Consider the following 11824-nt stretch of genomic DNA (forward strand, 5'->3'; position numbering starts at 1 on the left):
GAATTGGCAGGTGGGAGAGAAATAACCAGCCCAGGGCAGCTCAGAAGCATCCTGGGGGTCAGTGCCCAGGCAATGTGGACTGCAAGTGGTTCCCACCTTCAGATGGCTTGTGAATCACACCTGCCTCTGGAATTCTTGGGGAGAGTTAGCATAGTTAGAACAGTGTCTGAAATAGAGCAAACATAAGTGTTAAATATAATAATAAAACAATAGCAACAGTAGCTATTATTATCCTTCCAAAGCAAGAGTTGCAGACAGATGAACCTGGGTTTGACCAGCTTATTGGCTTCCCAGAGTTATCTTTGAATAAGTCATTTAAACTCTGATTGTTTTAATCTGAAAAATGAAGACACTCTTACTTTAGGGCAGAGTTGTTGGGGAGAGAACAGAAGATACTAAGGTAGAGTTGACAGAGCCCCTAGGACATCAAGGGGGAGTGGGAGCAGCCTCTCCCACGGATGAAGGGTCTTCAGCAAACACACACCTTCGCTCCAGGAATCCTCCCATAGACACGGTGACAGCTGATTTTATGTTGACTTGCCTTGAAAACGGTGTCCAGATATTCAGTCTAACATTGTACTGGATGTTTCTGTGATTGTGTTTTTTGGATGAGATAAACATTAGATCAGCAGTTTCAGTGAAGTAGGTTGGTCTCTGTAATGCAGGGAGGCCTCATCCAAGCAGCTGAAGACAACGAAGGCCTGAAGAGAATGAAAGACTCAGCTCCCCCAGCAGGAAGAAAGCACCCAGCAGACGGCCTCAGAGCGAAGAGCAGCGCCGGCTTCCTCCTGGGTCTGTGGCCTCCCAGCCTGCCCTGCAGACTTTGGATTAGCCAGCCTCCACAATTCCTTAGGCTCAATCTCTCTCTATACGCACACCGTATTGGTTCTGTTTCTCTGGAGGGCCTTGACGGCTATGGATATAAAGCTCCCTCTGTCAGAAGGATGCAAAATGAGGCAACCTAGCCACCCAACTGGCCCAGTGGTCAAGGGGGGAAATGAAGTGGCTGCTAGTCAGCGCCGGAGCCATTTCTCGACGGTGCTTTTTGTTTTTTTGTTTGTTTTAGTTTTGAGATGGAGTCTCTCTCTGTCGCCCAGGCTGGAGTGCAGTGGCGTGATCTCAGCTCACTGCAACCTCAACGGTGCCTTTTTCTGATCATAGCTGAGCTCACATGCTGACCCCAGTGGCCTGTCTCTAAGCACTGTGGCTCCAAGAAGGAAAGGCCTGGAGAGACCTAGACCAAGGCCTCAGTGGGGAAGGAGAGAATTTACTCTTTGCAAAATGTATGGAGTCCTTGTTATTTACCAAATATCATGTTAGAGACCAGGGATAAAAACAACAATAATGAATTTCAGTGAATCTAAAACACAATCCATCGTAAGGCACACCATTATTGTATCTCCCAAGACATGGAAAAAAATCTTTAGATTTCATAGATATCAAATGGGCAAAAAAAAAAATGTATCTTGGAATAAACAAAATATGCTAATGGTAACAGTAAGCTATCTAGGACATACTATGTACAGGTGCTGTTCTTAGCATTTCACATATCATTTTACCCACACAGTGAATCTGTGAGATGGAATCTATTATCGTTCTATTTTATAGACAGGTACACTGAGACTCAGGCAGGCCGGTTGTCCTGCCCATGAACACACAGCTGCTAAGTGGTAGAGTCAGGATTCGAACCCAGACCCCGCAGCCTGGCTCCATGCTCTCAACAGCTTTGCAGAAACTAAAGTTGGAATGGAAGCCTGCTCCTTCCAAATCTGTCCCATTGTCCAGCATCCTATGGCCCATTCCAGAAAGTTCAGTGGGTGTCAATCAGCTTGGCTGTAGTGACCACTCTTAAGTGTACCAGTACCTTTTATTTTAATTTGAGAAATTAAATAAAATACATCCACAGCAGTTTACCACTCTGTCATGATGTCATTTTGTCAGATGGCAAATTTCGGGAGAGGCTCAAACTCAAAAAACCCTGTGTCGTTACCTGGATTTATCGAGGGGACATCAAATCACTTAATTCTATCACAGCCCACACCCATGAATTCACTAAGTAATTATCACACACCTGTCAGGCACCAGACAGCTGCTGAGGACCAAGACCCAGACGAGACTGACGGAGCTTCTATTCCCCTCCACCCTCCGTGAACTTGGGGACCCAAAACTAAGAGACCCGAAACTTGAGAGGAAATGGAAGCAGGCGGTGAGGCCCTGCAGGGCCATCTCTTGGATGGTTTATTCCTCTCTGGCAGGTTTTCCCCTAGGTATTCATGGCATCCAGGGGCATTTCACCTCAGCAAAGTGATGACGCTGCCACTCAGGTTCCCATGGAAACCAAACTGGGACAGGAGGAACAAAAGGCTCCTCAAGGTCAGTGGTGCAAAGGACATTAGAGACAAAGACACAGACAGCAAATCAGCCCAAAGAACAGACATAAACCGGCGCTTCCTCCCTCCCATCACCACAGCTCGGGGCTTTGTCACTCCAGCACACCTGGGCCCTGCACCTCAGACGCTGTGCGTGAGCTTCTGGGGAGAGAAGTGTGGGCCTCCAGGGAGGTGCAGGCGCTCCTGGCTCCTGGCAGACTCCTGGCCCAGGCTTGGCCTGTGTCTGCTTCCGGAGCCATGCGCTGCCTGTGCTGGGATGAATGCATGGCCCCTGCGTCCTTCCCCCCTCCTCAGAGCCCACAAGCTTCCGAGTGCGTCATCTTCATTATTGGCCACGGGAAATGACTTCTTAGAGTAAGTGACTGCTGCTCCGAGGCCCATCTGGACAAAAGCAGGATCCGGGGTGGATGCAGAACAGACCCGGAGCCCTGCGCCCCAGCCTCCCCTCCCCAAGCGTTCCACCTGGGTCCTCTGTTCAGCCTCTCCATTTAGCTCTCCCTTTCTGAACGCCCAGCCAGGCACCGCCTTCCTCCCAAAAGCCTTGTTTCTCAGAAAACCTTTCAACCTTCTAGAAACCCAGGACTCCGGGGAGGAGGAGGGCTGGCCTTTCTCTTGGGACTATTGATCAGGGCTGTCACTTCCCAGCTCCGTCCAATGCCCTGAACTGGGGACAGTCCCCATGCAGCTCCGAGGACCCAGATGCTGTCACTGGGTCCTGGTGGGTCTGAAAACTTGGAATGTGGGCACCACGGTGAGAGCAGAGTCTGCCGGGGCCGTGGCAGGCAAAAGACCATCTCGGTTTTCACTGCGGGGACTTACCCAGCCCGGTGTGTGTGTCTGAGCCCTGCCATTCGGAGGCATCGCCAAGAGGCTCTGGTCTCCCCTGGCCAGGCCCTGCCTCCTGGCTCCACGGCAGGAAGCTTGAGCAGATCTGAAGCTCGCCTTAGAGGAAGACCCCTCCAGTGGAGACCCTGTCTGCAGAAAGCAGGGAACATGGCTTCTCCTCATTTGTTGTTAGGTCCAGTGCCTAAGGGACTAAAAACAAACAAAACAGGCTATAAACAGAAGCAGTGGTGGCAGCGCTGGGCCAGCATAGGATTTCTATTGTTAGGGTTTCAGCTGTACTTGGATCTGGGAGGGGGAGGCTGATGCACCCAGAGACCCTAGGGCTGGCCTGTAACCACACACCTTAGGAGACGCTTTGGGAAACTCAAACTGAAGCCATTTGTGCTGAATTTAGGGAAAGGGGGTGGGATGATGGAGTTAGGAGCACTGTCGTTAACTGGTCATTAATTAGATATTAACTAGCCATTAACTAGACTTTCAGGAAAGCAGCAATGCCTCTGTGTCCACAATTGTAAGGTGTGGGCTACCCTGATTAGGGGTGCTCCAGCTGTATTCATGATTCACGTTCATTCATTACATGCCTGATCTCTATCTCAGGGGCCTGGCCTCCTGTTAGGAAGCTCTCAGATTCAGGAAAAGGAGTCTCAGAGAACTCCACATCTGTGTGGAGTCAGATGGATCAGAGCAGAACACAGAGCTGTCTTCTCTGTCCCGCTCTCTCTCCCACTCACCTGCTCAGAGGTTGCCAGCCGGCTCCCTGTCTCCCTCTCTGCCCTCCTGGGTATCATGGTCCCTCAACCCAGGGAAGCTGGTGCCTTCACTTGTCTCCCATAGTCCTCTGTCATCTGGGCTCCTGTGGCCCCTCTCAGCTTTCAGGACTGCCCAGTCTTCCCCGTCCCTGTTCTTTCTCCCACAAGTCCCCTGTGGCCCAGGCTCTGGGGAGGAGCTGCATTCTGAGCTACTGCCCACATTGCTTCCCCAGGGCGGCGGGAGCTCTGGTACGGCAGGCCCCGTCCTTGACAGCCTGAGGCTCAGTGTCCATGACCTCCAGGGGCAGCCCACAGCAACGTCACCTGCGTCACCCACTGAATGGAGGGAGACAGCAGCTCTCCACACAAAGGCACTGAGAAAAAAGAACGCCCCGAAAGCCACTCAGGTCTCAGGGCAGCAGGGATGGGAGCGCTCATCACAGGCCAGCAGCGCGGCAAGTAGCATCAGACACCTCAGGTTAAAAAGAACGTGGAGACTGTCGCTTCCCACCCTCCCCATTCTAGTCAATTCGGACCAGTTTGGTACATGCTGGCCATGTGCGGTGACCACGCTAAGTACTGTGCATGTACCCTTTCTCGGAATACTTCCTGCAACCTTATGAAGTTCTCGCCCAATTTAACAAGCAGTAACCAAACTTAGAAGGCATTTACCCAATGCTGCATGTCAGGAAAACGTAAAAGAACGAACGGGGCTTCAACACCAGGATTGAGCCCAAAGGTCACGTTCTTTCCCCGCGGCTCCCTTTCCCATCTGGTTCTGGGGAAGACACTGCACGCAGCCCCCAGGAGACCACAGGCCCTGGACTCCCAGAACTCAGCGGCAAGGCAAAGCCACCCCCAGAGGAGCAGCCCAGGACAAGTGCTCTTGTGGCCCATTGCTCACTCCCCACAGAGGCAGGGGCAGCTGCATGCTGCCCCAGATGGACATAGAAGGTCACCACGTGGCCCGCCGGGGTCTGCAGGATAGAAGGCGGGAGGTGAAGGGTTTGAGCTGGTGCATCCACCTCCCTCTTCCAGACACTGAAAACAGGATTCTCCAGGGTTCACACCTATGTGTCTGGTTCAATGCTGGCATTTTGTCGGGCAACAAGCCAGCAGCCGTGCAGCGGATGCACCTGTAGATGATGCACTGCCTTAGTGTCCAGACAGAGCAAAAGGGATCCCCTTTCCAGCCCGAAACTGTCGGATTCTCTAAGAGGTCCCTGACAACCCATCTTAATGCAAGAGGGACTGTGGCTCTTCTGGAAACACGATGCCTCAGTGCCATGAAATGACAGCTGCTTCTTTTGAAGAACTGGGCTGTTCCCATGTAAAGTTGGCTGCAATAGGTGATGTTTCTGACTTATACTCTGGCTTTAAAATCAAAGTTTTTGTTAGAAAGCAGCTTTGTTTTCCTTCTATTTCCTGTTTGAAAAGTGAAGCATTAACACGGAGGGTCCCAGCTGAGTTCAAGCCGGGACTCAGGCTGCACATGGCCACTGGTCCCGGGATATCCAGGGAGCCATTCAGAGGGGACACTTCCAGCTGCCATGCAAATTCATCATGCACCCATCCCCCCCTTGCTCCAGCCCTGACAATAGTACCCTCAACACAGGGCCCTGAGCAGCTACCCTCAAACACCTGGACGCCAAGCATGAGAGGGAACCAACTTGCCCTCCCTGGTCTATTATCACAACGAACTTGGAGCCTCTGCACAGGAATCCACTCTTTAGAGGGCACAAGGGGCTAAGTTTTGTTTGAGACAATGAGCTGGCATTGGAAGGGAGAGATGACAGCTATCCTCTGTCCTGCTTCCAGGGCAGGGCAGAGCAAGCTGCTTTTGGCCCCGTCTCTGAGGCAGACATTAGCACACTTGTCTCAGGCAGAAGCAGCCTTAGATGGTGCTATGGTTTGAATGTGTCCCCAGCAAAATCCAGGTGTTGCCAATGTGATAGCATTAAGAGGCAGGGCCTTTAAGACGGGATTAGGCCATGAATGGAATCAGGGGTCCTGATGTAGGGGCTGTGTGGAGGGAGTACATTCACTTGTTGCCCTTCCACCTTCAGCCATGTGAGGACGCAGCCTTTGTTGCTTCTGGAGGACGCAGCAGCGAGGCACCATCTGAAAGCAGAGACTGGAGGCGTCACCAGGCACGGAACCTGCTGGCACCTGGCTGCAGAGCTGTGGGAAGATACATTTCTGTCCTTTATGAATTGTCCAGTCTCCGGGGTTGTGTGGGAGCAGCACAAAATGGACTGGGACAGCTGGAATGTCAGTTTGCATCAGTCCCCACCCACACACTCAGGGCATGCCATGGCGGCCACGCTGGGTGCCTTTCCACAGGTGCCCAGGCATCAGGAGCACTGGCCCAGTCTCGAGGGGCATTCATGTCAGGGAGATGCCCCAGCTAGTGTCAGCTTCAGCGCTGCCAGCCTCAGGAAGTTCATCTCAACAAGCCCGGGCAAGAGAGGAGGCGGTGAGATCACCTCCTACCCATCCAGAGACCCCCAGACTTTGGAGTAGTCTGAAGGACTTGAGACTCCTGAAGTGAGAGGGGACAGAGCTAGAAGGGAGGGCAGCCAGGGGGGCAGGGGCGCAGGGGGCGGGATGAGGAGATCCAGGCTGGCATTAGCAAGAGCTTCTTCATGTCCTTTTGGCCCAAGGGGGCCGTGTTCTGTGAGGAAATGGGACTTGCTCCAGGGAAGAGGAATTGCTCAGCAGTCACCGTTCTCTCTCACGAACAGCTCCTGGGGAAAGCCCACCACTGCCTTCTCGCCCCGCTCTGCGCCTTCACACAAGCGATTCTCTCCACCTGCAATGCGTTTCCTCTCCCTCCCCGGCCAGTGTCCATGGGTTGTCTGAGACGGAACAGGAAGTATTTTAATGAAGACCTCCCTAACTTCCTCCCTCTGGGCGGATCCCTCCCTCTGGGCCCCCACGCATCTCAGTTTCAAAAGACCATTCACAGTGTAATCTAAGTTAGTGGATCCCTGGCGTGTGGTGTGTGCAGTTATGATGGGTTGCCTCAGCCCCCAATGCACGCTTCATTGTCTTCCTCTGCGATAATGCCCCTGGGCCCTGTACCCATTTCTCCCCTGCCAGCTGGCATGACGTTTAGCCCTGTACAGAGGCAGGGGCCTCTCCCCGGTTCTGACATTTCTCTCTCTGCTTGCCCCCGGCTGCTGGGGGGACACGAGGGAAACTCGGCCCTGTTCTCTCTTCAACAAATGTAGTTGCCAGTCCCAGCCCGGGGTTCCTGGCCTGCTGCTCCCTGAGGAGGGCTTGCCAGTGCCAGCCCGTGCTTCCCAGTACCCGGCCTTGGTCTGCTGGGACCCAGTGGAAAGCCCACGGCTGCCACCCCCACCCACCTTCCCCTGCTTGCCAGCCACAGTCACCAGCTGTAGACTTGTGTGGCTGTGCTGCAGAAGCAGAGCTGGGTGGGGGAGGGCCCCACACACAGACGTGAATATGAAGGGACCCTCTAGAGGTGGTGGCAAACACAGGTGCCCCACCCCATGCCCTGTCTGCAGTCACAGCCCTTCCCACATAGAGGGTGCTATCATCAACCCCGTCTGGGGGGTTGTGGACACTCTGCATCCCCATACCTGTGGCAGTCCTGGCGCACGGTAAGCTCTCAGTAAGTGTGGTGAGTCACTGCTGAAGGCACTAACAAACCTCCCACCACCAACCACAGGTAGCTGGGGCAGAACCAGGGAACTGCTACAAGGAGGCTGGTGAACCCTGCCATGACACGCCTGCTGTGCCCAGGACCCAGGCTCCCATAACTCACGACCTTCCTCTATCCCAGATCCAGTCAAAGTGAAGTGGCTTCCATACAGGCTTCCCTAGGGGCCCTGGTCAGTGTCCATGAGGCCACCATGCCGCCGTTCACCAGGGGATGTGAGAAAGGGGCTGGCCTGTGGACCAGGGCTGACCTAGGTCTGAGCCCCAGCTCAGCGGTCGGCTAGCTATGTGAGCTTGCGCAGCAGCTCCCCAAGTGTGGCTCTGGATGCGCAGCATCGGCGTCAGCATCACCCAGGAACCTGTTAGAGATACACATTTTTGGCCCCAACCTGCATCGACCAAGTCAGAAATTCTGCAGTCTGTGTTTTCGTAAGTCCTCCAGGTGACTCTGATGTACTGTCAGGGTTGAGAACCATTGAGAGAGAGCAGTTTAGCTGAACTCCTCCAGGCCTCACCTGCGCATGGGCACAACTGTACCTTCCGCACACAGTCGCTGAGATGCGTGTGAAACACCAGGCACAAAGCACAGTGAATCGCAGTGGCCGGAGCATACTTAAAGCACCAGGGCTCGCCCCCTCCCTCCCCCTCTCCTCACCTGCCTCCTAGGAGTCGGAGGGCCCGTGGAAATGGTCCCCTCCTGCACATCTGTGCTGCTCTGACTGGGTGCAGGTCTGAGCGGAGGCTTTCCGAGTGAGCTGAGCAGGTGAGCCCGAGCACGGTCTCTCAGGAAGCCAGCCCATAGGCTGGGGAGCCGTCCCTGGAGACGCCCCTGGGCTCCTTGTGGGTCGTGGCTGAGTCCCTGCCTGTCCTTGGCAGGCCCGCAGTGGTGGGTTGGCTCCAGCAGGTCCCCTTGTCACAACCAGTGCTGCTGGGGGTGAAGGCAACGGGTGGGTGAGCACGGACAGTGTGAGCCACGTGGCCGGGAGCTGGGCCAGCTCGCTCTATGTGCACGTCGTTTCCATGTGTGCAGCAGAAATTGGCGTCTCCGCACAAAGCTGATTTTAGTCTTTCTCACCTTTTCTTGCTCAGCTTAAAATGGACCTCTCTTCAGGGACAAGGTGGCAATATACCAAGCCAAAGTGCTGAGGGCGCAGGGAGACCCGTGAGGCAGGGACCCCTGAAGTCCTGGCGGTTTCTAGCCAGCCTCTCGCAATTGACTTAAAGGTGTTTACCTTGCAGATTGTTTTTTCCAACTTTCCACACTCTGCTTCCCACACTTGGTCCTTCCTCAAGGCTGGCACGCTCATCAGTTGACTTCATCTCTCCCTAATGGCAAGGCCTGACCCAGAAATGCAACTCAGATCCCAGCTCAAATGAGGCTGGGAAAGATGATGCCTGTAAGACTGACATCTTGCAAGGTGAGGTGAACGTCACTGTGTCTGGGTGCAGGGCTCCCTTGTCGAGTTGACCCTAAGTCTGCATCAGCTCAAACACAGTTCCCGGTTCCCCAGTGAGATTCCCACTCCCGCCTGGAGGGGAGACGTGCCTGCCTTTTGAATGAAGCGTTGCAGACTAGACATAGTATCACAGGCAGAATTGTCATTTTTAGCCTTTTTACATGTTGCCAACTTTCAGACATACTATTCCTTTTTATCCCTCCAAATTCCTCGAAAGCTGCTTCTATTTTGGAGCTCTTTCTTCCCAGTGCTGGGTAATTTCTCCCTGGCCATGTTTTTATTGTAGAGAATGGAAACCTGATGTGATGAGCACTCACTGAGTAGAAATCCTGGGGGCGCTCGCAGTTAACAGGATAAGACATCTCACCCTGAGAAACTGTCCCAATTTCCTTTTAAAAATTCATTGTCTCTCTGAGATACACACATATTTCCTTGTCTCATTCCAGAATCAAAAGTTCTAATTTTGCAAAGAATAATTTTTGTCCAAATATGTTTTCCTCCTGGTGTTCCAGAGAGTCTGGGATAGCAAGAGGTGCAGAGCTTTGGTCCTTGGGTGCCTCTGATTCCATCATTCCTCCACCAACCAGGGAGCAATCATTGCTGGGCAGGGAAGCCCTGCTTCCTCCCTGGGCTTCCGGCCTTCCCCTAGCAATCCTTTTTTTTTTTGTGAGACAGAGTCTCACTCTGTCGCCCCAGCTGGAGTGTGGTCGTGCCATCTCAGCACACCACAACCTCCACCTCCTGGGTTCAAACAATTCTCCTGCCTCAGCCTCCAGAGTAACTGGGATTATAAGTGCCCACCACCATCCCCAGCTAACGTCTGTATTTTTTAGTAGAGATAGGGTTTCACCATGTTGGCCAGGCTGGTCTCGAACTCCTGACCTCAAGTGATCTGCCCACCTCAGCATCCCAAAGAGCTGGGATTACAGGTGTGAGCTACTGCACCTGGCCCCCAACACTCCTTTTTAAGACCCATTTGAAAATAATGTCAAAAGACACAATTACTTTTGCACCAAGTTTAACCACAGTTTACCAATGTGTGGTTACTGTGGCTCGAACACTGTTATCCATGCATGTTACTTCTCTTAAAATTTGCTCCCATGCAGTCAGAACATTTCTATAGGGCCTGTCTCCTTAGATAGACTTGACCATCCCTCTCTGCTCTCACATCTACTGCCTGGGGCAAGGGAGGGTCTGGCCCCTGGGGATAGGCCAGACAGGCTCACCAATTGGACAGATGGATTCAGGTCAGCTTTGTAGACTTGGCCTATTCTCACCTCTTGAAACAACAGGAAAGTCTTGCTTCCTGCCAATTATCCTCTGCTAAGCCATATTCAGCATTTCAGTTTTTATAAGAGAACCATGAATTCAAGGGTATTGGGCTTAGTCTGAGCTACTAACAATGGGTTACTTTTCTTACTTTCGCCTATTAGAGCTTGGGGGCAGAGCTCCTCCAATTAGACCCTCAAAGCAACATGAATGAACAGCAGGCCAAGATCCAGGTATTCCCAGGCCTGGCCTAATGTCACCCTAGTCCTTGACCCTGCCTGCTGGACTTTAGGACATGAAGGGGTTAGACATGGATGAGGTTAGAGAGGTGTATGCATGCCAGAAGATGGTGAGCGTCCGGGCCACATCGAGGGGCTGGAACATCCTGCAGTGCTGTGCATCTTAGAAAGTGCCCACAGCCCACCTGCCCCAGAGCAGTCTGAGTGTTAAATGTGTTGGTTCTTGAACCGCCTTCCGGGTCTGCTGAATCAGAATCTTGTGGGTGGGGCCCAGGAACTTCCATTCTAGGAGGTTCTTGTGCATATGTCACTGATCAGGATGTTAATTGAAGAATCTAAGCCAAGGGATGGCATCATCAGATTGGCCACTTTGGTCATGTTTTGTGGGATGGATTTTAAAAACTGGAGGCCAGACAAGCGATTGCTGTAGTGCTGCAGGTGACAGACCTTGACGAGCTGAGCTCAATCGTCAGTGGCGGGGTACAGCGAGACAAGGAGGCCAGGGCAAGTCTCTGGCTTGAGTGACCAAGTAAATAGAGGATAATTAGAGGATTCAGAAACAGCGACTGAGTCGAGGGGCCTGTGGGATCTCCAAATGGGAGCAGTCCAGCAGGAAGTAGGATCCACAGATCTGGAACTTAGGAGAAAGTTCCAAGCAAAAGATCCAAATAGATGGGAAAGGAAATCCTTAAAGTAGATGCAATTTCTCAGGAAGAATGTGAGAGCAAAGAAAAGGCACTGAGGCCAAAGCTTCAAGAACACCAACATTAAAGGGCTAGGCAGAAGGGAAGTTGCCCAGTGCATGGGGGCTGATGTGGGAAAGGATGTTTTCGTGTGTCTGCTTCAGGTACATTTATATTTCAATAGGAAAGAATGTTTTGGTGGGTAGTAATCAGTCCCTGGAGCCCCATTCAAGTATCGTCCCAGGGCCGGGCACGGTGGCTCACGCCTGTAATCCCAGCACTTTGGGAGGCCAAGGCAGGTGGATCACTTGAGGTCAGGAGTTCAAGATCAGCCTGGCCAACGTGGCGAAACCGTGTGTCTACTAAAAATACAAAAAAATAGCCGGGTATGGTGGTGCTTGCCTTTATTCCCAGTTACTCAGAAGACTGAGTCAGGAGAATCACTTGAACCCAGGAGGTGGATGTTGCAGTGAGCCGAGATTGTGCCACCACACTCCAGCCTGGGCA

General features: G+C 52.7%; 1 protein-coding gene across 1 annotated transcript; it reads right to left on the bottom strand.

Annotated features, from left to right (window-relative positions):
• Window positions 1–1124: 1124 nt before the first annotated feature.
• Window positions 1125–8961, bottom strand: TP53AIP1 (tumor protein p53 regulated apoptosis inducing protein 1). Its single transcript, XM_063635653.1, has 4 exons — window positions 8325–8961; window positions 3197–3425; window positions 2072–2167; window positions 1125–1234 (listed from the first exon to the last, which is right to left on the bottom strand). Exons 2-4 carry the CDS (start codon window positions 3396–3398, stop codon window positions 1125–1127), a joined length of 408 nt encoding a protein of 135 aa, XP_063491723.1. The 5' UTR covers window positions 3399–3425; window positions 8325–8961.
• Between the last annotated feature and the right edge of the window lie 2863 nt (window positions 8962–11824).

The sequence above is a fragment of the Symphalangus syndactylus genome, chromosome 3 (assembly GCF_028878055.3).
Source record: "Symphalangus syndactylus isolate Jambi chromosome 3, NHGRI_mSymSyn1-v2.1_pri, whole genome shotgun sequence".
In the NCBI taxonomy this organism is placed as follows: Eukaryota; Metazoa; Chordata; class Mammalia; order Primates; family Hylobatidae; genus Symphalangus; species Symphalangus syndactylus.

What these genes read in the sequence shown, in the direction of transcription:
- TP53AIP1 (XM_063635653.1), bottom strand. Translation starts at nt 3,398, where the DNA reads ATGAGGAGAAGCCATGTTCCCTGCTTTCTGCAGACAGGGTCTCCACTG. An exon ending in GGGCTGGGTAAGTCCCCGCA is followed by an intron (nt 2,168 to 3,196) that starts GTGAAAACCGAG and finishes CGGGTCTCTTAG; the next exon opens with TTTTGGGTCCCCAAGTTCAC. An exon ending in AGCTGTCTGGTGCCTGACAG is followed by an intron (nt 1,235 to 2,071) that starts GTGTGTGATAAT and finishes GCCTTGGTCTAG; the next exon opens with GTCTCTCCAGGCCTTTCCTT.